General features: G+C 45.3%; 1 protein-coding gene across 7 annotated transcripts in view; it reads right to left on the reverse strand.

Annotated features, from left to right (window-relative positions):
- The window catches only part of DPF3 (double PHD fingers 3), a 221991-nt gene that overhangs the window by 124716 nt on the left and 76516 nt on the right, over positions 1–20759 (reverse strand). For all 7 annotated transcript variants that reach the window (XR_013346358.1, XR_013346361.1, XR_013346360.1 and 4 more), the window contains one exon: positions 5875–6035. Coding sequence is in view for 3 of the 7 variants with exons in the window: in XM_077818754.1 (XP_077674880.1) it covers positions 5875–6035 (161 nt within the window). In the remaining 4 variants the exon portion in view is untranslated. The remainder of the gene's footprint in view (positions 1–5874; positions 6036–20759) is intronic.

The raw sequence follows: 20759 nt of genomic DNA on the forward strand, positions 1-20759 counted from the left end.
TCTACTCCCCAAACCAGATGTTGATTATGAAAAAAACTGACACCCTACTTACTTGTGAAAACCGGGCCATCCCAGTTCCTCACCCCAAAGGAAAGAGCAAATCAAATTTGGCAAGTGCAGCCTAAGTCTTCAGTTTGAAATATGGAGACTCCTAGAAAATAAAGTTCAAATCCCAGCAGGGTCAAGCCACCCTTTATCCTCTTGAGGCAGTGTGACAAAGTTTCTCCTCTGCCTTGGTGGGTCCTGCACTTATTGGCGGATTTTCTCACCTCAGAGGTTCACGGCAGCCCTCAGTTTGGCCACTTTTGTGGCTCAAATATGCAGTTCACTCAGTTAGCCTCATCACTGGCCAGCATGGGGAAAGGAAGAAGAACAATCCCCGCAGTCTCTGCTGATCCACCTAGTGGATCGGGGAACAGGCCAGAGTCTTTCCCCTCTGGTGGAACCCACAGTCCAGGTCAACTCCTCCAGTATCAAGTAGGGAGTTGGAGGGATGGAGGGATGGGGGCAACCCGGGCCCGCCCTCTACTCCGGGTTCCAGCCCAGGGCCCTGTGGATTGCAGCTGTCTACAGGGACTCCTGTAACAGCTGCATGACAGCTACAACTCTCTGGGCTACTTCCCCATGGCCTCCTCCCAACACCTTCTTTATTCTCACCACAGGACCTTCCTCCTGATGTCTGATAATGCTTGTACTTCTCAGTCTTCCAGTAGTATGCCCTCTCACTCTCAGCTTCTTCCACCTCTTGCTCCCAGCTCCTCGCACGCACCACAAACTGAAGTGAGCTCCTTTTAAACCCAGGTGCCCTGATTAGTCTGCCTTAATTGATTCTAGCAGCTTCTTGATTGGCTGCAGGTGTTCTAATCAGCCTGTCTGCCTTAATTGTTTCCAGAAAGTTCCTGATTGTTCTGGAACCTTCCCTGTTACCTTACCCAAGGAAAAGGGACCTACTTAACCTGGGGCTAATATATCTGCCTTCTATCACTCTCCTGTAGTCATCTGGCCTGACCCTGTCACAGCAGATAAACTGAGCACCAACAAATTCACTGGGGGATGGGAGGGGCTTTTGGAGAAGATCCTGAAAACAAAGTTTCTTGTCTGCCCTGCATGGATTGACACCATCTGTAAGAATGGGGGTTGGCTCTGGTGGCCTTAGCAACAATTTCCCTTCCCTGTTATGCAGTGTGACAGTTGTTACACCCTACCTCAGAGAATGCTGCATTTCAGTGGGTTGTGTATAGTCTATGACTGGCTTTGGAAGGAAAAACACTGAATTACCTAGCTCTTCTATAGTGCTTGACATACTTCTTCAAGGCACTTTACAAACCTTAACTAGTATTTAAATTGCTATTATTAACGTATACATTGTGACTGGCTGTGGGTCATTGTGGGGGAGCATACAAGGAGTATAACCCTCCCACAAACATGCCCTGTGCAGGGGCATTCACAGTCTTACTTTGGTGTAAAAAATGGTGAGAAAGGAGAATCAGGTTCCTTGACCTGTTCCCTTGGGATGCGGGATTTGGGTAAAATCCTGCACCTGAGCTTTAACCCAAAACCTAACTTTTTTTTTGTTTTTTTGGTAAGATTTTAAAAGCTTTGGTTCTATGGTTTCTCGGTCTCTCACAAATTGGCACTTCTAGGCTCCAGCAAAGATGGTGAATCACAAACATCAAAATACTAAAAGCTCAGCTGGAAGCAGGAAGTCCCAGAAATATTGTAGGAAGGCCTCCAGCCCAATTCGTCACCAGATGGACTCAGATAAGCTCCTGCAGGCCTCCAAACTGACCCTATGAAACTTCTGAGGGGAGCTCTCCTCTGCTATTCAATAAATCCCTGCTCAGCAGTGTTCAGCCAGCCACTAAATAAACTTTCACTTGATCCACACAGGTTTGATACCGTTTTCAAGAGGGAAGATTTACACCATTGTCCCCCACCCCCCAACCACCAATCTATCAACATGATCAAGTAAAGTGTGAACCGTTGGTCATTTTTGTGGAGGAGGTGGCAAGAGAGAGGGCCTTTTACATCTGCTTTGAACCTACCTCCCCTACTCTGACTCTGCCTGTGCCCACGATAAAACATGTACAGTTCTTGCCCTCTCTAGTACTTGCTGGGTTGTCTTGCACTTCTGTGCCTTATAGGGCAACCATAGAAGGTTCCAACCATTTGCTTATAGAGGAAATAGCAGAACCTGCAGTGAGTTATGTTGTTTATCTCATTAGTGTAGGAGAGTCATAACTCAAAGCTTGCGTGAAAGGCTGGGGAAGGAAGGGAAAAGAGGGAGGGAGTTATGTGCAGTGTTGTGTGAAATTAACCCTGAACTGTGTCGCGAGAGGCAGCCTTCTAACGCCTTTACAAGAAGGCTGTAAGAAACCAAGTTTATCCATGGGGCGTCTGACTCTCCTCTCCTGCTTTTAAACCATGTGTAAGTGAAAGGAGGTTCTGGATCTTTTCTGTTTCCTGTGTGCAGTGCTTCAGGTTAGAGATGGGGGAAGTGAAGGCCAGTAAACAAAGCAAAGGGGTGCACACAACCCAGACACCAGAGTGGCTGGTGGAGAATTCTCATTGGTTTAATATTGCCACAAACACAGTGTGTGCAGCCTGAAAACGGCAATGCTCACACCACAGATAGATGCTGTGTCCCGTCACAATGGGGCTACAAGAGATGGATGGTACAGAGAGACCCAAGGGAGCACTAAATGAGCTAATCACATCAAGGAACAGCAAAGCGAATATGGGGGAGGAGGGATTCTTGGTTTCTTTCTAAATCATTATAGTTTAAATAAAAAAGACCTCAGGTTTGGTAGCTGACGCAGATACAGGCGGCTTCAGCCTACTTAAATTCTAAACGAAACATGTCTTGCCACTAATCAGTCCCCATCACAGCCCTGTGAGAAAGGGAAACACTATTATCCCATTTCATAGACAGAGAAACTGAGGCACAGTGATGCAAGTATGGCTAAGGTCGACAAATTTGCCCAAGATAACAGTGAGTTAGTGACAAACCTGGTCAAAGAACCCAGCTCTCCTGACCCTATGCTTTGAACACTAGACAATGATTCCTCCTATAAACATCAAGATAACAGTGTGCCTGGTACAAGGCTGCCTTGTGCCATCCTTGTAGCATATGCTCCCTCCAGCATCTGGCTTCTACATATAATAAATGCATACCTGCTTATGTGTGTAAGTGAGTTCAAACGGATAAAAACAACCGTATCTCACTCATAACCAGATGCTGCAGGAACAGAAGCTCTTGGTGTAAATACATTAACAACAACAAAAAGCAAAAATTACCTTGTTTTGCCAAAGCATAATCTCTCTGTAACAGGGAGCTTTCAGATGAAACAAAACCAACGGTGGTCACTAAAGATCCCATGAGACTTTTCTCATGGGAAGGAAGGTCCCCAGAGACCAAGACAAATTCCAGCTCAGGTAACTACATTCTGCCTACCCAAACTCCTCCTGTAGTTTCAAGTGGATAAGGTATTACCATCCTTCAGAACTTATCCTAAATGATAATGTAGTGTTGATGTGCACTAATAACACAGCTTCTATATCCCACACCAGGAGCGGCTGCATTTCGGTGATCGGTGACGTGACTCCCACGTATCCTTTACTTAGAGCTGGTCTTACTTTGGGTATTGTGAGGTTTAACTAGTTAGGGCCAATCCTAGCCTCAGGACTTGTTTACATTGGGTGGGGGTGAGGCTGGAGGTGTTATGCTGGAATAGCCATACCCCATCAATTCCAGGTGTGGATGCTCTTACCCTGGAATGAGAGCACCTTATTCCAAATTAGTTTAATCTGCTACCAAAATGGAGTAAACTAATTTGGAATAAGGCAATCTTATTCCAGAATAAGAGCATCCACACATGGAATTAATTGGGAATAGTTAATCTGTTTTAAATTCACATACTACCTTATTCTGGGTTAATATTTATGTACACACAAGCCCTGAGCCCTGGTGTGCAGGTGGGGAACAGTGCAAGATGCCTTCCCACATTCTGTGCCCTGTGAAATGGCCAGGGAAAATTCCAGTCCCTGAACTTGGTGGAATGTAGGAACTGTTTCCTCCATATGCCCCTGGGCTAGCTATGACTCCACCTGGCCAGTCACAGAGAAAGGAACAGGCCTCACCATCCCAAGACTGTGGAACTGTCTACCACAAGAAATAAGAATGACCAAGGACCTCCCCACAAACAGAACTAGACACAAAAACTCACATCTTGGACTTAGCTTTCCCTCAACCTGCACATGTACGAAATGCACATGAACACACACAGAAACCAAGAGCGAGAAACGAATCCAGACATTTCCCCCAGAGGTTAGGAAGGAAGAAAGAGTGAGAGATTGTTATTTCTCTTCTTAAACACTTGAGACATTCAGATTCTATAGCCATTTAAGCACCTAGATAGATTTGCTGAAACACATGGAAAAAAAGTGGGGCTAAAATGAGGGAAGGCAGCCTGCTTCCTGCCACTATTCTCATTTGCAAAAGCATCACTGCAGAGTTTGATCTGAACACAACCAGTCTGCTCCCTCCACAGCTGCACCCCAAGAACCAAAACCACTCACCTTACTTCTGCAAGTAGGGCCCATTGACTTCAATGGGACTACTCACAAGAGTAAGCAAGCAGGACATGGCGCTAGCACTGCACACATAGATGCTGCCCCTTATTACAAATCACATTCCTCTTGAGAGACCCACATTTACTCTTCTGCCCCCCCCCACCAACACCACTGCCACCGCCATCTTGGTAGGATTTCATTTTTGCTTATTGTAAATGATTTACGCAAAAAGGAAACCCAGGAACCACAAATTATACAAAATACTATTCTGGCTCTAAAATGAATCACACATTCGTTAAGGAGCGGGTGCAACCTCCATTATCCAACCATCAATTATCCAAAACAGAGCTATATCATCCAATGTCTACTGAACTGAGAACATCCGTTATCCAGAACCCCAATTATTTATAAATGTGTACACTTCCCACCGAGGCAGTTGGATAATCACCCCTTCACTGTAAATTTTGGGTGTTCCCCTCTTACTTTGGGTCTTTGTCCCAAATATTGAAAAAAAAAAAAAAACAACTTGGCAGAGATCAAAATGTCAAAAATTCCATTCTCTCAACAAATAATGCATCTGGCTACATTCTCAATTACTTCAGTGGGAGTTTTGTTAGAGTAGGGTGCTTAGGGTTGACCCAACAATACTTTAACTTCCATGCGAGGATCTCAATCTGCTCTACAAACATAATGAATTAGAACCTGATCGAAAGCCCATTGAAGTCAACGGAGGACTTTCCACTGAATTCAGTGGACTTTGGATCAGGCCCATATTGCCCTCATAACATATTTATGAGGACATTTATCCTCCTTTCACAGATGGAAAACTGAGACACAGAGGTGAAGACCAAGTGATCTGTCTAAGGCAGATCTGGGAAAAGAATCTAGATCTCTTGACTCCTGGTCCCCTGCTGTAATCACTAGAGCAAAGTGAATTTCAGAAAATAAGACTCTCCTTAAATGTATGTTTCCTATTGAGAAATAAGGTTGGTGAGAGTCCTCCCTCCTTTAGAATATTTCCAAGGCTCTCTTGAATAGAGGTCCTCTATTATGCAACTATCTCAGATCAATAGCAATAAAGGAGCTGTGATGATGCAGCATTAGAAACTACTATCTCAAGCAATAGAAAGAATAATTAGGATCCGCTCACTGCAGTTACCGAAGGGAATCCCCTCCAGGCCAGGAGGTTTAGACAGCTTCTCCTATTTGTGGGGCCTTAACAGGTTTGAGTTTTTAGTAATTAAACCCCGCGAGGGCTCAGTGGCCTACCCTACAGACACACACACACAGAATGCTGCCTACCTGGTCCCCGATGCCTCTTCTCCATCCAGATGTAGCAGTTGTTCTGAGCTACCCCAGTCTGCGAATCTAGGAAGGGGAGGCGGACGCTGCGCTCAGCACACAGCCGAGAGTTGTAGCTGCGGCAGTGCTCGATGGCTTCTTTGTAGAACTGGTCTCCAAGTCTGCCAGGAGGAAAAGAGCAGAGAGTAAAAGATTGCTTTGGTCTCCCTGAACAAGTCATGGAAAGAAGGGGACATGGGGTCAGTTAAAAATGGATGAGCGGAAATACTTTCCACAGACACATTGTATGCATTAACCTGAGGCACTTACTGCCACAGGGTGTCACTAAGGCACAGAGAGTAGTAAGAGTCATAAGAAGATTAGACACTGAGGGTATGTCTACCAATTTTATACCAATTGCAGCGGGGAGTGAGAGCCACAGCCTAGGTAGACAGACCCCTGTGCTAACAGGGCTCAAGCTATGTCGCTAAAAATGGCAGCGTGGATGTTGCTGCACTGGCAGAGGCTCAGGCTAGCCATCCAAGCTCAGACTCACCTCATCAGATGGCTAGCACCGGTGCAGCAACGTCCATGCTGCTATTATTAGTGTGATAACTGGAGTCCTGTTCATGCAGGCCTGTCTACCCAGACTGGGATGCTCACTCCCAGCTGCAATGTAGACAGACCCTTAAGGATAATGCAAACGTCAGTCAGGGAAATAGATGGTAATGGGAGGCAAAGCTTTTCGCTTCCAGTTTGCCGGTTCAAATCCAGCTCACAAAATGAGCCCATAGTTTTGTTCTGTATTGAAGGGCAACTTCCACAGTATGTTTGAACAACTGAAAAGCTGCTTTAAAAACACTGGGCCAGTTTAAGAGAACTTCATTTCAAAACCTGCAGACACACACCTCCGCTCCAAGGCTGGTCCTGCAGGTGAGACTCACGCTCTGCATGCTTATGGGTGTGTGCCCCCTGAGCTAGCAATAGGGACTTATCTGTGCTCCTAGGTAGAATAATCAGGGAGAGTGGAGAGCTAAGTACAGCTGCACATTAAGGGTTTGGCTTGATATAGCATGTTACCCCATAGTTTGTAAAGTGCTTGTGGTCCTTTAGATGACTGACACTATAGAAATGGCACACGGTGATCACTGCAAGGGACAGGAAAGAAATCTAACCTTTGCCCCTTTACAGCTTTCCACAGCTGGCTTAGGGCACTGGCCAGGAAGTAGGATACTAGATTTACCAGCATGACAAATCCATTGTTCTTGAGTTTATAAAGGTGGGATGATAGTTAGAGAGACTTCTCGTTATCGTATAATTTATTTGATAAATAGCCATTTGTTCCAAACTTTGTGAACCCTTCGGCTTCTATAGAGAATGATAAAAACAAAAAACAAAACCAAAAAAACTGCACACCACAGATAGCCCTAAACCTCCTAGTTACAGCTTCTTTAATAGCAAGAAAGGCATACTTTTAACAAAGTGAGGCTAGATTCTCCAGTATGTTGTGCCACTTTGATGACACAGTTTGGCCGTCGCGTTGAATCGTCACAAAGCTGCCACAGCATACCCCTGGAGCTTGCCCTCATCCTACTGGGTGAAATTCAGCAATGGGCATAAGTTGATCAGAAAATAGGTGTAAAGTAGTAAAGTAGTATAACTTGCACTGAATTTGGCATTAATTAGTCTGCTACAAGAGAGAAAATTCCATGCCAAGGGAGCAAAAGTGGAGGAGGGAGGGAAAGCAGCCAATAAAAAAGTGTCAGGTATAGGGGCTACCCATTAACAGCTGATACAGCCTCAAGCTGCAACAGCTTTTCAGAGGACTGTCCAATTGTTTCTTGCAGCAGACAACACTCATGGTGTATCTAGCCCCTCTCAGCCCCATCTTCCCCCTCTGTCCACTGGCCCCAGAACCAACAGAGGTGTCACCTCTTGCATGCAATGCTGAAGACGAAGGGAGAGGACAGTAATGTGGACGTACAGCCCATGCAGAGAGAGATCTGCATAAAGCAGGATCTTCTCTGCACTCAGATCCCAGGGAGACAATACCAGGCCCCTTCTTCCAGGGGAAAAAAAAGCTGCACATACTGTATGAGATTGACTGAATAGAAATGAAAACTTATTAAAACCTCTAATTAAAGCTGGCTTTCCCATACATGTGTGTGTGAGAAGAACTGTTACTCTGATCAGTCTGAGTTTCCATGTTACTGACTTTGATTACACACTTTGAGTATCAGCAATGCTAAGTCAAATTCCTTCCCATGTTAAACCAGGGATGTTCAGACACACGGTGGTCTTTATAGAACAAAGAGTAGAAACTGGATGAAAACAAACTGTCACACACTGCACAGGTTCTCTGTGTAGTAAGAATCACACACACCCCACCCCCAATGAAATATGAGCATGACCGGCATACTGTATTAACAAAAATTCAACAGAATAAACTACAGCAACCAGGATAGGAGTCATAGCTGGAGACTAATTCAGTTTCCATACTGCTGTAAACTGAAAATAACTGCAAATCTTTGAATGTTAAATATTTGGCTTAAAGTGATACTGTCAAGTATGGTTTAAGCCTAAAATTTAGGTTTTCCTACAAGGGGAAGAAAGGTTTTCCAAAACTTAAATGTGTTTGATGATCAGTAGAAGCTGATAGTCTAGTATATCAAATTCATCCTCCACGTAACTCCACTGAGAATTATGTTTGGCTGGAGACTAGATATTTTATACCAATTGTAATTATTTTTAAATTAGAGCTTTTTCTCTTCTATAAAAAATGTTAATTAGTTAATTGAGATGTGGATGCAAGGTTCTGGTTTGGACTCAATCACCTCTGAACTTTAGGGAAGTTTGGATCCAGATTGAAATTTCACAGTTGGCGCTTTTATGATGAGCAGAATCTAAAAACCCCAAATCCAAACAACTCAGACTTTGGAGAAGTGGGGATTTACAGTGGTGGTCTGAGAGTTGGGCCAAGCTCTGGTTCTGAAGGCTAAAACCAGGGAGAATAATTGACATTAAAAAGCAAAGCAACATTTTATTACATCAGTTACATCTTAATGGAAAACTTTTGTTATTTTGTTTGTTTTAACATTGAACTTCCCTGGAATCACAACACGAGTAAATTTGGCCCACTCTGAATTTTCATTACATTTTTAAAGAAATGTGACCAAAAGCATTTTTGAATGTAAGCATCTTCTCCAGTGCTGCAATCCAAGCATGACAACTTTTTTGCTTATGCAGGAAAACCAAGAAGTAATATTATTAATATTAAAGGCATCAAAGGAGGTCAAGAGCCCATTGTGCTAGGCATTGTACGTACACACAAGAGACACAGCCTGCCCCAAAGAACTTACAGTCTAAACAGATAGGACAGACAAAGAGTGGGAAGGGAAACAGAGAACTGAAGTGACTTAAGCAAAACTTAATGGACCAATCTAGTTTTACTGACCAAATTCAACAAGAGTAAAAAGTAAACAAACCACATTAATAGTGAAAAGTAAATTAAACCTGAAAGGATTTTTTAAAATGTAATCATTTAATGTAGTTAGCAACATGAGTTAGGAAAGCCATTCATAAAATATGTAAGACCTGCTTCTCGTCTCTCTAAACACCAATGTTACGCTGATACAATTACACTGACTTCAGGGGAATGTCACTGGCATAACACCCATGTAACAGGGGGGAGAATCAGGCCCTGTGATTTCTGTTAGGTCTATGTCCTTTTAAATGTTGAGAAATGAAGATTTTCTACTTATCAGTAACAGTCTGATCTAACCCTGACCAAAGTCAATGGATAATAGTCCTTCCCATCTTGAAACCTTTGTCTATCTTGTCTATTTAGGCAGAGAAATTTGTCTGTACAGTACCTAGCACTACTTTAATACAAGAGTTAGATCAGGCCCTAGGTCACTATTAAAGACAGTGCTCCTACGTTACACCTTAGCTGCTTTGTACCCCTTCACATCCTTCAGGATTCCTCTTGAATACAGGAAAGCCCAGGCCGGCATACAGCAAATGTAGCAGCTCTATGCCACTCCTTCCATCCTGCCCTGGTACAGAGTACATTGCCAGAGGGTGAGTGCATGCTACCAATCTCTAGCTGCTAGAGTAGCTCAAAGATGGGCATAATTTAGAGCATTCTTTAGCACCTGTCACATCTCAGATTAGAAACCAAGGGATGAAATACTTATTAAAAACATACAGCCAGCCAACCCCAGAAGAGATCACACTCATCACCCCCAGAACTTTATGCCATTAAAATACAGCTCCTAGATTCTCACTAGACGCTGGGTACCTCCACCTTCAAACTTGGATTGGATCCAGTCCCACAGAGGTCAGACCCTCCTCTTCTGTAGTATCGTTTCCCTCCATGGCAGTGCTCATTACAAACAATTGAGGTGTTAAGATGAAAATAAAAGGAGAAAGAAACAAGCAGCCTTTTCTCTCTGGAGGTTTGCTAGTGTCCCTAGCTGTGCTGACGTGCAGAGAATTCACTGCCCTTCCCAAGAGCAGCAGAATGCCCATGGAGATTTTATTTTCTCTACTTTTTGGCTCTACTCTTATGTTAAGGCCAGTATCATTGCAAGGGCCGAGGAGAGCAATTAGAAAATACGTAAACCTGAAACTGCTCAAGAAACCAGTACTTGACACTAGTGACCTGACTAACTACCATCCCGTTTCAAACCTTGGCAAGATTCAAGAAAATAGTGATAAATCACCTCCAGCAACACAACCTCAGCAGATAATGTGGACTCTCCCAGTCTGACTTCATAGCAGAGTCTGGAAATGAAGCAGCAATGGGGTTTCGGGGCTCCTCATGGAGTTGGACAGAGGTGACTCAATCACGCTGATACTACTCGATCTATCAGCTGCCTTTGACACTGCTGATCAGGAGGTACTGCTGACTCAACTACTTGTCTTGGCATGCCATGAGAGAACTGTGCTATGCTGGCTTCACTCATTCCTTTCCAACAGATCCCCAAAGACCCATCATGGACAGCTGCTCCTCCTCCAAGAGCTCTGACCTGCAGAGTGCCTCAGGGCTCACTCCTGTCACCACTTCTATTTAACAACATCTATGCAGAACCTTAGGGGATATTGTGAGATGACGTGGGATACAATGTCAGCAATACATTGACACACCGCTGTATGTACCCTTCTCAACTAACCCAGAGAGCAGGCTCCCAGACATCTCAGTATAAGAATGAGAGTGCAAAGAAGGAAAAAGAAGCTGGTCCAACTGGAATCTAGGCAAGAATGAAGTGAAGCTGTCTGGAAGCAAGAAATGCTCTGAGGAACTGAGGAGCTAAGATGGTGCAAGTCCTTGGAGTCCTAATGGACTATAACTGGCATGGACAGTCAAATAGAAGCAGTCACCAAAAGTGCCTTCCCTCATCTCCAACTAACAAGAAGATTCCATTCTATTCCTCCCAAATGATGGTCTGATCACAGTAATTTATGTTCATCGCCTCCAGCTGGACTATTGTGACTCACTCTACCCAGGCCTAGGTAAGTTCACAACGAAAAAAAAGCTAGTACACAACGTGGCAGTTTACCCTCAGATTCTGCTGTGGGATTTGGGGTATCTAACACACTTGGTCCAGAATCAGCAACGGCAGTTTTATTTTTTGTCTAATCTATCTGATCAAACTATCAGCATTTCTAAAGGGCTTGTCATCACAGTATTTAGGTATTGCATATGGATTATAAAATCCATTGAGAACAACCCAGAGGAGCACTTAGTCTTTGTTTAATTATAGTCTGATATGTGATGGTGTACATAAGGGTTTTTTTCTGTCAGATTCTTTGGGGGATGCTATGGCACAGAGGTGAGGGCACCACGCAAGAGCCTCAAATGATGTACAAGGGTTTGAATACGAGTAAAGGCAAGGCAGACTTTTCCAGAAAGGCCATGGAATGACGTGGTCTGTTTGCAAAATAGGTTCTTTTGGCTTTTAAATACGAACCTGGCTTCTTTCACTCTGCCTCACACACACCTCCCAGCCTCTCCTGCTTTCTGAGGCTCAGAGTCTATCAAACATCCATCCCACTTCTACACCAGTTGATTGGCTTTGTTTTGCTCTGTGGGAGAAGGGGAATCTTATGCAACTTTCCACAGCACAGGAGTCAGACGTCTATTTTTAATCCAGCCATGATCTCTTAAGACATTTGCAACCTGCTGTTTGGATGCTGTAGTGTCTGGGAGGAAAACAGATAGAGAAAAAAAAAAGACGTTCCCTACATACCGTTTCAGTGGATAGAACGTGTATATTTTAGTCTATGTATCAGATTGCAAAGCAGTATAGAGATGTAGGAAAAATAATAAATTTGTGTTTTAGAAATACCTGAAGGTCCCATCAGAGTCAGGGCCTCATTGTGCCAGGTTCCGTACATTGTGCCTGGCAGAGGAGATGGGGAGGAGGGAAGGCATCAGAAAGTTGATTACAGCTTACTGATTCAGTGCCAGCCCAGCCCATGTATTAGAGCAGCCAGGGAGCTACTCTAATTTATACCATTGGCATAAGAACCTAAGGAACCTTATGCCAGTGGAAGATCAGTGTAACGTGCACCCACATACCCCTGGCACGTACCCATCCCCAGTATCCCCCGTATACGTTTTTGCCAGGGGACAGCTCCCCTTGTGAAGGGGAACTCTGCCAGCCATCAATGGAGAGAATCCATCGGTGCTACCTGAGAGGTGCTAGAGGGCTGGATCATACCAGAGAATCTGGCCCCACAGACTAAGCACACTAGTCATTGTTCTGAAATTTTTTTTCTTTTTTTACATTCACAGGTTATAGTTTAATCCAGTCTGAAATTTCAGCTGTCTCATGTAAATAAACCAGCTGCAGAAGGATAGTTACAAACGGAGGCATAGCAAAAAATGTAGCAGATTTGTTTAGTCCCACCACTGCTGTCAGGAAGGCGTATGTATCCCAGCAGCATCTCCATTTAAAAGAAAGGAACATCAGGCTATGATGCAAGCTCATGCTTCTGGGAGTACCTTATTCAGCACCAAAGCGTTAACAAGGAGTAATGGTCTCAAGTTGCAGTGCGGGAGGTTTAGGTTGGATTTTAGGAAAAACTTTTTCACTAGGAGAGTGGTGAAGCACTGGAATGTGTTACCTAGGGAGGTGGTGGAATCTCCTTCCTTTGAGGTTTTTAAGGTCAGGCTTGACAAAGCCCTGGCTGGGATGATTTAGCTGGGAATTGGTCCTGCTTTGAGCAGGGGGTTGGACTAGATGACCTCCTGAGGTCCCTTCCAACCCTGATATTCTATGATTCTATGAACATTCAATTTCGTTAGCTAGGCACTGCTGTTTCCTACATGTGAGGTATGACTTTCAGTGGTCAGGCGAGTTAGTTCAGAAGGTGAATTTCTTTGCAATATTCAGGGACGCTGGGCTTTGAACAGCAGTAATTTATCCACATTGCCCCTTCCTCCCTCCATCCATTCCCACTGGGAGTCAGGGTAGGCGCTAGTCTCCGCACCACAAAACAGGGTACCTGGGATGTTTCCAGAGACAGGCATTGTGTATAATCTTTACAGGTCTATTAGACTTAGCAAAGTGACCAATTAGGTTAAGCTCAGAGGCAGGTTCCTTGAAAGTATCTCTCTCTCAGGCCAGAGATCCTGTTTTAAAGAGGTGCCGTACCATCCAATTAAACTAACAACAGGTGGACAAGATAATTAGCTACAAAAGGGGTCTAGGTTAAGACAGCAACCAGAATTCAGATTGGTGCTAATCTCCTCAGAAGGTCCTGTGCTCTCTCTTCAATTGCTAAAGATGTGAACTAGTGAAACCTTCAACACCAAAAAAGGATGATCAGTAACTGGCATCCAAGAGATTTTTTTTAAAAAAGGGGGACTTAACATTTCAAACGGCAGGGGTTTGGGAGCATTAGAAATCTCCTTAGCTCTGAGGAACTTAATCTGATCACAAATTTAGGGCCAGCTTCAGTAAAAAGCAAAATCTTTCCATCCATAGAATTCCCATACTGGGCTCTTCTTTTCCATCTGGACAGTTTGGAATGGTAGGAATTTGGACCAGTAAGAAGTATGATCTGCTGGTCTGACCTGTCTGGAAGGCAGCAGACTTGAGTTCTAATTCTGGCTCTGACCCAGACTCCCTCAGAGGCTTGGGCATGGCAGTTAATCTATTTTTGTCTCAGTTCCCCTATCTGCAATGCGGGGGCAATACTACTGGCCTGCTTCACTGGTGTGGATTAGTGATGATTATAAGCCGTCTTTGAAGATACAAGCTGTGATTCATGATGAGTGAAAATTATTGGCCTGTGATATACAGGAGATCAGCCTAGACCCTTGGTCTTAAACTCTATGAAAGTTATTTACATGGTTGTAAAATGCCACTCAGTCAGAATGTTAGAAATTTTGCACAGGTGTAAATAACTCTGCTGGCTGCAAAACAGTGCAGATTTTTCTATTGGGCTTCCCCATCAAACAAAATTGTAATTATACTAAAATTTCAGGTGCTTCCCCCAGCACAAGACTTTGAATGAATAGGATCAAAGGACCTGATTTTCCATTGCGTTGCCTCTTTTGTAGTCATTTTGAAACAATTCTTATACAGCACAGTTTTATACCCATTTTGCACAGGTGAAAGCGATCATACAAGAAGCAAGGCAATGGAGCGTCAGGCCAATACTGTACAACCAACACCAAGTGTGGGAGCAACTAGTGCTTTGTAACCTGAGCCATTCTGTCCCCCCACTAACTACTCTGCAGTGAAAACACCAGCAACACAATGTGATCCTTGCAATCAAATAATATATTATACAGATACAGAATAAATCCGCAGAAATTTAATAATTAGAATTTACTTTGCATCTAAGGTTAGCCTTGGAAAAGGCAAAAAATTCAACCACAAACAAAAAATATTTTTAAAACAGTCCACTAATTTTGAATAGCTATAATTTTCAGTTTAATTGCCATGGTACAGCATAATTAATACAACAAACATACATCACGAAACAATAAAACCTATTCCATTCAGCTATTAGTACCACAACAACAAATACTTGTGGTTGAAAATTAAATTTTCTACTCTCTCAAAATCATACTTAGATTCGAAAATAAAGGTTATGCCTCTTTTATTTATTAAATCTTTTTATCACAAAGGGACACTCTGTTACTGATGTAACTCCAAAGACTTGAGTGAATTACACCAGAAATGCATTTGACTTGTACTAAACCTATTAGTGAAATAAGGCAGAAGAACATTGTGAGGGGGATTTGGAATCAAATTTCCCTCTCTCCACCATAGTGATTTTATCTACAGCAGAAGTCCAACAGATGCATTTTCCCCTACCACAGCATTCTACTCTGTTCCATAAAATAGAATCATAGATATTAGAGATGGAAGAGACATATTGAGTCACCCCATGCTGGTACAGGACTGTTCCCACCAGGAAGAGAAATGAGGTGTATTAAAAGTGCACTCTGGAGAATTCAGAGTTCTAGTATAGGATCTTCTGCTCATGGGGTGCATTCGGGATTTGAACCCAGAGCACATTTCAGGTGGGCACATGAGTCTTTTGCACATAAACAATGATTAAATTCTGAGGTTCTCTAAGCACATTAAAAGCACCTGTATATGTACGTTGCTAGGTATATGGAATGCATTCAGTGGGAGCTAGCTGGCACAAGTGAAGAATACATACATACACCACACTATGAGAACACTTACATCAATTACAGTTAAAAAAAATTCAATTTATGTAGATTCTCTAGCCCCATTTTACAGATGAGGACACTGAGGCATAGAGATACCAGATGATTCGCCCAAGACCGTGCAAGAAATAAGTTGCTGAGCTAGGAAGAGAAATGGGTTCTGATGACTTCCAGTCCTGTGCTTCTTCCTCAGTTCAGACTCCTCTCCTTCCAAGAATCTTACAAGGGCACATTCCACGACAGAAAACTAGTTCAGGATTTTATTTGCTATATTCCAAAACCCACTGCTCATGGTCACTGAAATGTAGTTCAGGTTCTTTTACACCAAAATCAGTTGACAGAATAAGGGAGCAGCAGACCAGTTTGCCACAATTATGCTGACCTCACTAACATAGCTCGGAGAGTGATAATCAAAGATAAAACCTAAACTGGTGCCCAGCTGACCTGGGTTCTGAGTCTCTCCTTCTATCAGTTCCATTGGTAATGGCAAGGAGACATGGATCTGAATGTTGCATAATCTGGGCCAAGAAAAGAGCAGCATCTAGCTGAAGGAAAAGAATCAAGGGACTCAACTGTCAAAGCAAGGAGAAAAGGAGTACTTGTGGCACCTTAGAGACTAACCAATTTATTTGAGCATAAGCTTTTGTGAGCTACAGCTCACTTCATCGGAAGTTTATGCTCAAATAAATTGGTTAGTCTCTAAGGTGCCACAAGTACTCCTTTTCTTTTTGCAAATACAGACTAACACGGCTGTTACTCTGAAAGCAAGGAGAGGTTACAGAAAAATAGGGGAGAAAGGATAACCCATACCCCTCAAGTGATGGCTAGCCTTTAACACATGGCCTCTGCTCCTGTCAGTATTTCTTCCTGGACACGTTATCTCAGGAATTTATGCTTTCCAATAATTACCTTTCAGAGGTCTTCAACTTATCTTGCAAGAGGAATTCGCTAGTAACCTAACCTGCATTGCTCATGCTATTGCCTTCCACCCCCTCTAACCTTTCATCTCATCTCTCAAGGCAGAAGCAGAGGCTCTTCCCAGACTTGCAGTGCTGGCTCAGCAAGGGTTGGTGAAGTTGATAAAAAGAAGAGTTTTAGTGCTATAAAAATATTGATGAGTTTGAGGGCACAAGCAGTAAAGTGTTGCCAGAGGGCTAAAATACCTCGTGAAGTGGTATTATATTACTCAGAGCTGAAGGATGAACAGGGTATTGCACAATCAAAGGAGCCATTTTAATCTGAGGGCAAGTTTTATTATTTTACTTCTATTGTTCTCTGACCCAGTCAATGTGTGTTTTATTAACCCTTGTTGGACCCTCTACCCAGGCTCTCTGCTGCTCTCTTACCATCCCCCATCCTTCTCTGTCTCTTTCCCCCCATGTAATCAATTTCCCTGTCTGTCCTTTCAGATTCTAATTCACCATCAGTCACTGGAGCAGTAGTATCAGGTACGTGATTTTCCAAAGCTCTTCCAGTCAGAGCTTGTTCTGGGGCTGCCTCAGACAATCTAGCAAATACACATCCGTTCCCATCCCACTCCCACCTGTGCCATGCCCCTTTGCTTCCCACTCTCTAGGGATGGGCTCCAGCACACTGTGTGCATGTGTATTCTTCTTGGCTTGTGCCAGCTGCTTCCCACCACCCATTCTGGGGATGGGGGAAGTGTTTTCTTCTGAGTCTGCCCTGCTGCCTACTCTGGGCACGATGAGATATTGCCTCAAATGATCAGGAATCGTAAAACACAACTTATCAAAAAGCTAAGGGAAAAAAAGGAGAAAGAAGAGAGAAGGTGTTGCGCTACATAGCAGTCTGCCACCAGCTCACAAATGCACAGTAAGGCCAAATTGAAACAATGGATCAAAACCTGAGCACAGTGTAGCCATCCTGAGTGGACCATAGCCACCTTTGACAGATACCTAAGGGTTACTCCTCTCAGCCTCAGCAAGTAAGAGCTTGGCTGTTGCTAAGCTATGTGTCTGCTCCCTGACACATCAGCTTGTCTGCCATGCCAGCAAACTCCCCAGGACTCTGCCAGTGCACACCCAGCCTTGCAGGTAACAACCAGTGAACCCCAATTGCAAAGTTCCACAGAAATCTCTCTCTGCAGCATCTAGGCTGTCTCACTAGGCACTCACCAAAGTTAAGTCACTGCCTCCAAAGAGACCATACATCAGCCTGCTAGGTTAGCTGAGGACTCACTCTCCACTTTAATACACAGCACAGAGATGGTTTTGTAATAAGACAAGAATAAATTTATTAACAAAGAAGAGAGATTTAAGTGATAAAAGATAAGAATGACAGGTTACAAATAAAACAAAACAAGCCTCCTAGTAACAAAAATTTAATTTCATCAAGTTACAATCTTTGTCTAAGCAGGTTTCTCACTTATGGTCAGTTTCCAGCCATGGGCAGTGGGTGAACCCCTGGCTTGGGGAGGCTAGCCCCAGGCCCACCCCTTCCACCCAAGGCCCCGCCCCTTCACGCCCACCGGAGCCCAGCCCCAACAGTGGGTGCTGGCCCCTGCCCAGTACCCCCAGCACTCCTCCCCCTGTAGCTGCTGGCCGCTGGCCCAGGCTAGCGGCCCCAGCCCCACCTTCACCCCCAGCACGCCGGTCCACACCGCCTGGCCCGACCCCCAGCCAGCATGCCCCAGCCTCCCCGGGCCACACCGCCTGGCCCAACCCCCGGCCAGCATGCCCCAACCCCCCTGGGCAGTGCCTGACCCCCAGCCAGCTGGACTCCCCACCCCTGAAGGCACCCCCCGGCCGAGCTGCCAGCCCGAGCACTGGGCGGGTCGGCAGGCAGCTCGGCCAGAGTGCCTCCAGCCCCAGGCAGACGGCGAGGCCAGAGCGGCCCCAGCCCCCACACTGGGCCGGCAGAGCGGCCCCAGCCCCCACACTGGGCCGGCAGAGCGGCCCCAGCCCCCACACTGGGCCGGCAGAGCGGCCCCAGCCCCCACACTGGGCCGGCAGAGCGGCCCCAGCCCCCACACTGGGCCGGCAGAGCGGCCCCAGCCCCCACACTGGGCCGGCAGAGCGGCCCCAGCCCCCACACTGGGCCGGCAGAGCGGCCCCAGCCCCCACACTGGGCCGGCAGAGCGGCCCCAGCCCCCACACTGGGCCGGCAGAGCGGCCCCAGCCCCAGCGCTGGACAAGCAGCGTGGCCCCAGCACCGGGAAGACGTGCGGTGTGGTGCAGCATGGCCCCCAGCCTGCCCGCCCCAAGGAACAGCATGCAGGATGGGGCCTGGGGGTGGAGCATGGGCGGGGGGATGTCAGGCTGTTTGGGCAGGCAACTCCTTCCCGTGCCTACGATACCCATCGCCCATGTTTCCAGCTATTCTTGCCTCCAAAGCTAAGAGGATCCATCTTTCATGAACTGAAAAAGTGCTGCTCGCCTCCGCCCCCTACGTGATGGATGACTCAAATATCTCTTTGCCCCCACTTACATTACTCCAAAGTTCACTGTCTTTATTTCAGAACCAGGAACACTTTGTGGGGATGTAGATACCATCCCCCATTGAGATCGTTAAGCAGTCATCTCCCCTATTTGTAGTTTGATGACTTTACATTTAAATGTACTTTTCATTGTCCTTTGCAATCAAGCTGGTCAGACAAGTAAATACATATTCCTTTGTCTAGGGCAGGCTGGGCTTTATTGCCTACCAAAACACATTGTAAGAACATATTTCCAGCATGCGTTTATACTCTTTGTACACACCTGTACCTACATCACGAATTATTTTCGGGACCAGCGTGTGACCAGTTAGCATAAGATACTTTATACAACAACATCTTTTAGATACACATCATGACAACAGTGTGTTTGGGGCTATGAGTGTGTCATGCCAGATGTGAGTTGTGGTATGGCGTGCCCTCTGCCAGTTGGCACTGAGGGGCTCCCAGGGGCACAGGTCTCTCTCTCTTCTTTATCCTTTGGCAACACTTGCTTGCTATGCCACTAAAAACTCTTACTGAAGTGACCTGACACTGGGCCAACCTTTGCCCTCTGTGCATGTGCTATGGCCTGGTTGTATCACTTTGAGGAAACAGCACTTTTGTTATTTTCAGTTATGTAACAACGTTTGAACATTCAGTAGTGCTGGAACGAGGGATGCTGCTGCACCCCCTGGCTTGAAGTAGTAATAACAAACACCAAATACATGGTTTCCATCAGCAGTACCCCCACTGTGCAATTGTTCCAGCTCCCCTGAACACACGCACTCCTTGAGAGACTCACACTTCCATTGGAACAGGACTGTGCCACAAGAAAGTCGGCTGGGAGAGTGGGGAGAACAGAGTGGCTCTTCCCACATTACACTCCAGTAGGTGTGCAATCCCACGGGTGCTTTGCCATGGTCTGGATTTATGTTCAGAATTAACCTATTTCAAAGCACAAAGGTCTCTCTTCTGAAAAAGGAGGATGAAGAGGAGAAAAACCACATTCCAAGCATTTGGCACGACAACCAACTTCCCCAGCCATCCTCCGGGAACAAAAAGGGGGGGAAAAAAGCTTGTCACCACACAATTTAAAATAACCAGTCTATCCTGGCTCCACTCTGTCTCAGAGGGTAGATCCAAGTCCTTGCCCCCACACACACACCCATCAGGACTGCAGCTCAAAGCACTTGACATTCAGCAGCAGAAGGAAAACAGCTCTGAGGGAAGGGAGTCGGAGAAGGGAACAGTCCTGCCACCGGTAGGATTTGGCGGGGGAAGGGGCCTGATAAAGTTCACAAAAACTGGAGGGGAGAGGGAGGTTATAGTTCCCCCAGGATCGAAGAGCAGAAGGAATCCTCGGAGCACAGATCTCTCCTGACCATGGAGTGGGCATTCAGTCACCTCTGCAGCCCCTTCCCCCTTTGCCCCATGAAGAAGCCACTGTAGGTCTAAGCATTTGTACAAGGCACATAAGGAGGATGCAGGAAGGGAAGCACATGCATCATCCCCCTTTCCACTACTCCCTCCAAGCAAAAAGGATAAATGCAGCTTCATGTTCTATTAAGTTTCCCATGGCCCCCTCTGCACTGAGGAACAAACCACTCCTGTTGAGGGGGTGCGAGGGAGCAGAGTAGCAAGGGGTGATGGAAGCCCTCCAAGCATGACTCCAATAGAGGAGGAAACTGCTCAATGGAAGAGAAGGGAACCCTGGAGATGGGGCAAAGGTACAGGGTCTCTGCACAGGTCCGGCTTTGCCAAATCTTGCAATTT

The sequence above is a fragment of the Eretmochelys imbricata genome, chromosome 6 (assembly GCF_965152235.1).
Source record: "Eretmochelys imbricata isolate rEreImb1 chromosome 6, rEreImb1.hap1, whole genome shotgun sequence".
In the NCBI taxonomy this organism is placed as follows: domain Eukaryota; kingdom Metazoa; phylum Chordata; order Testudines; family Cheloniidae; genus Eretmochelys; species Eretmochelys imbricata.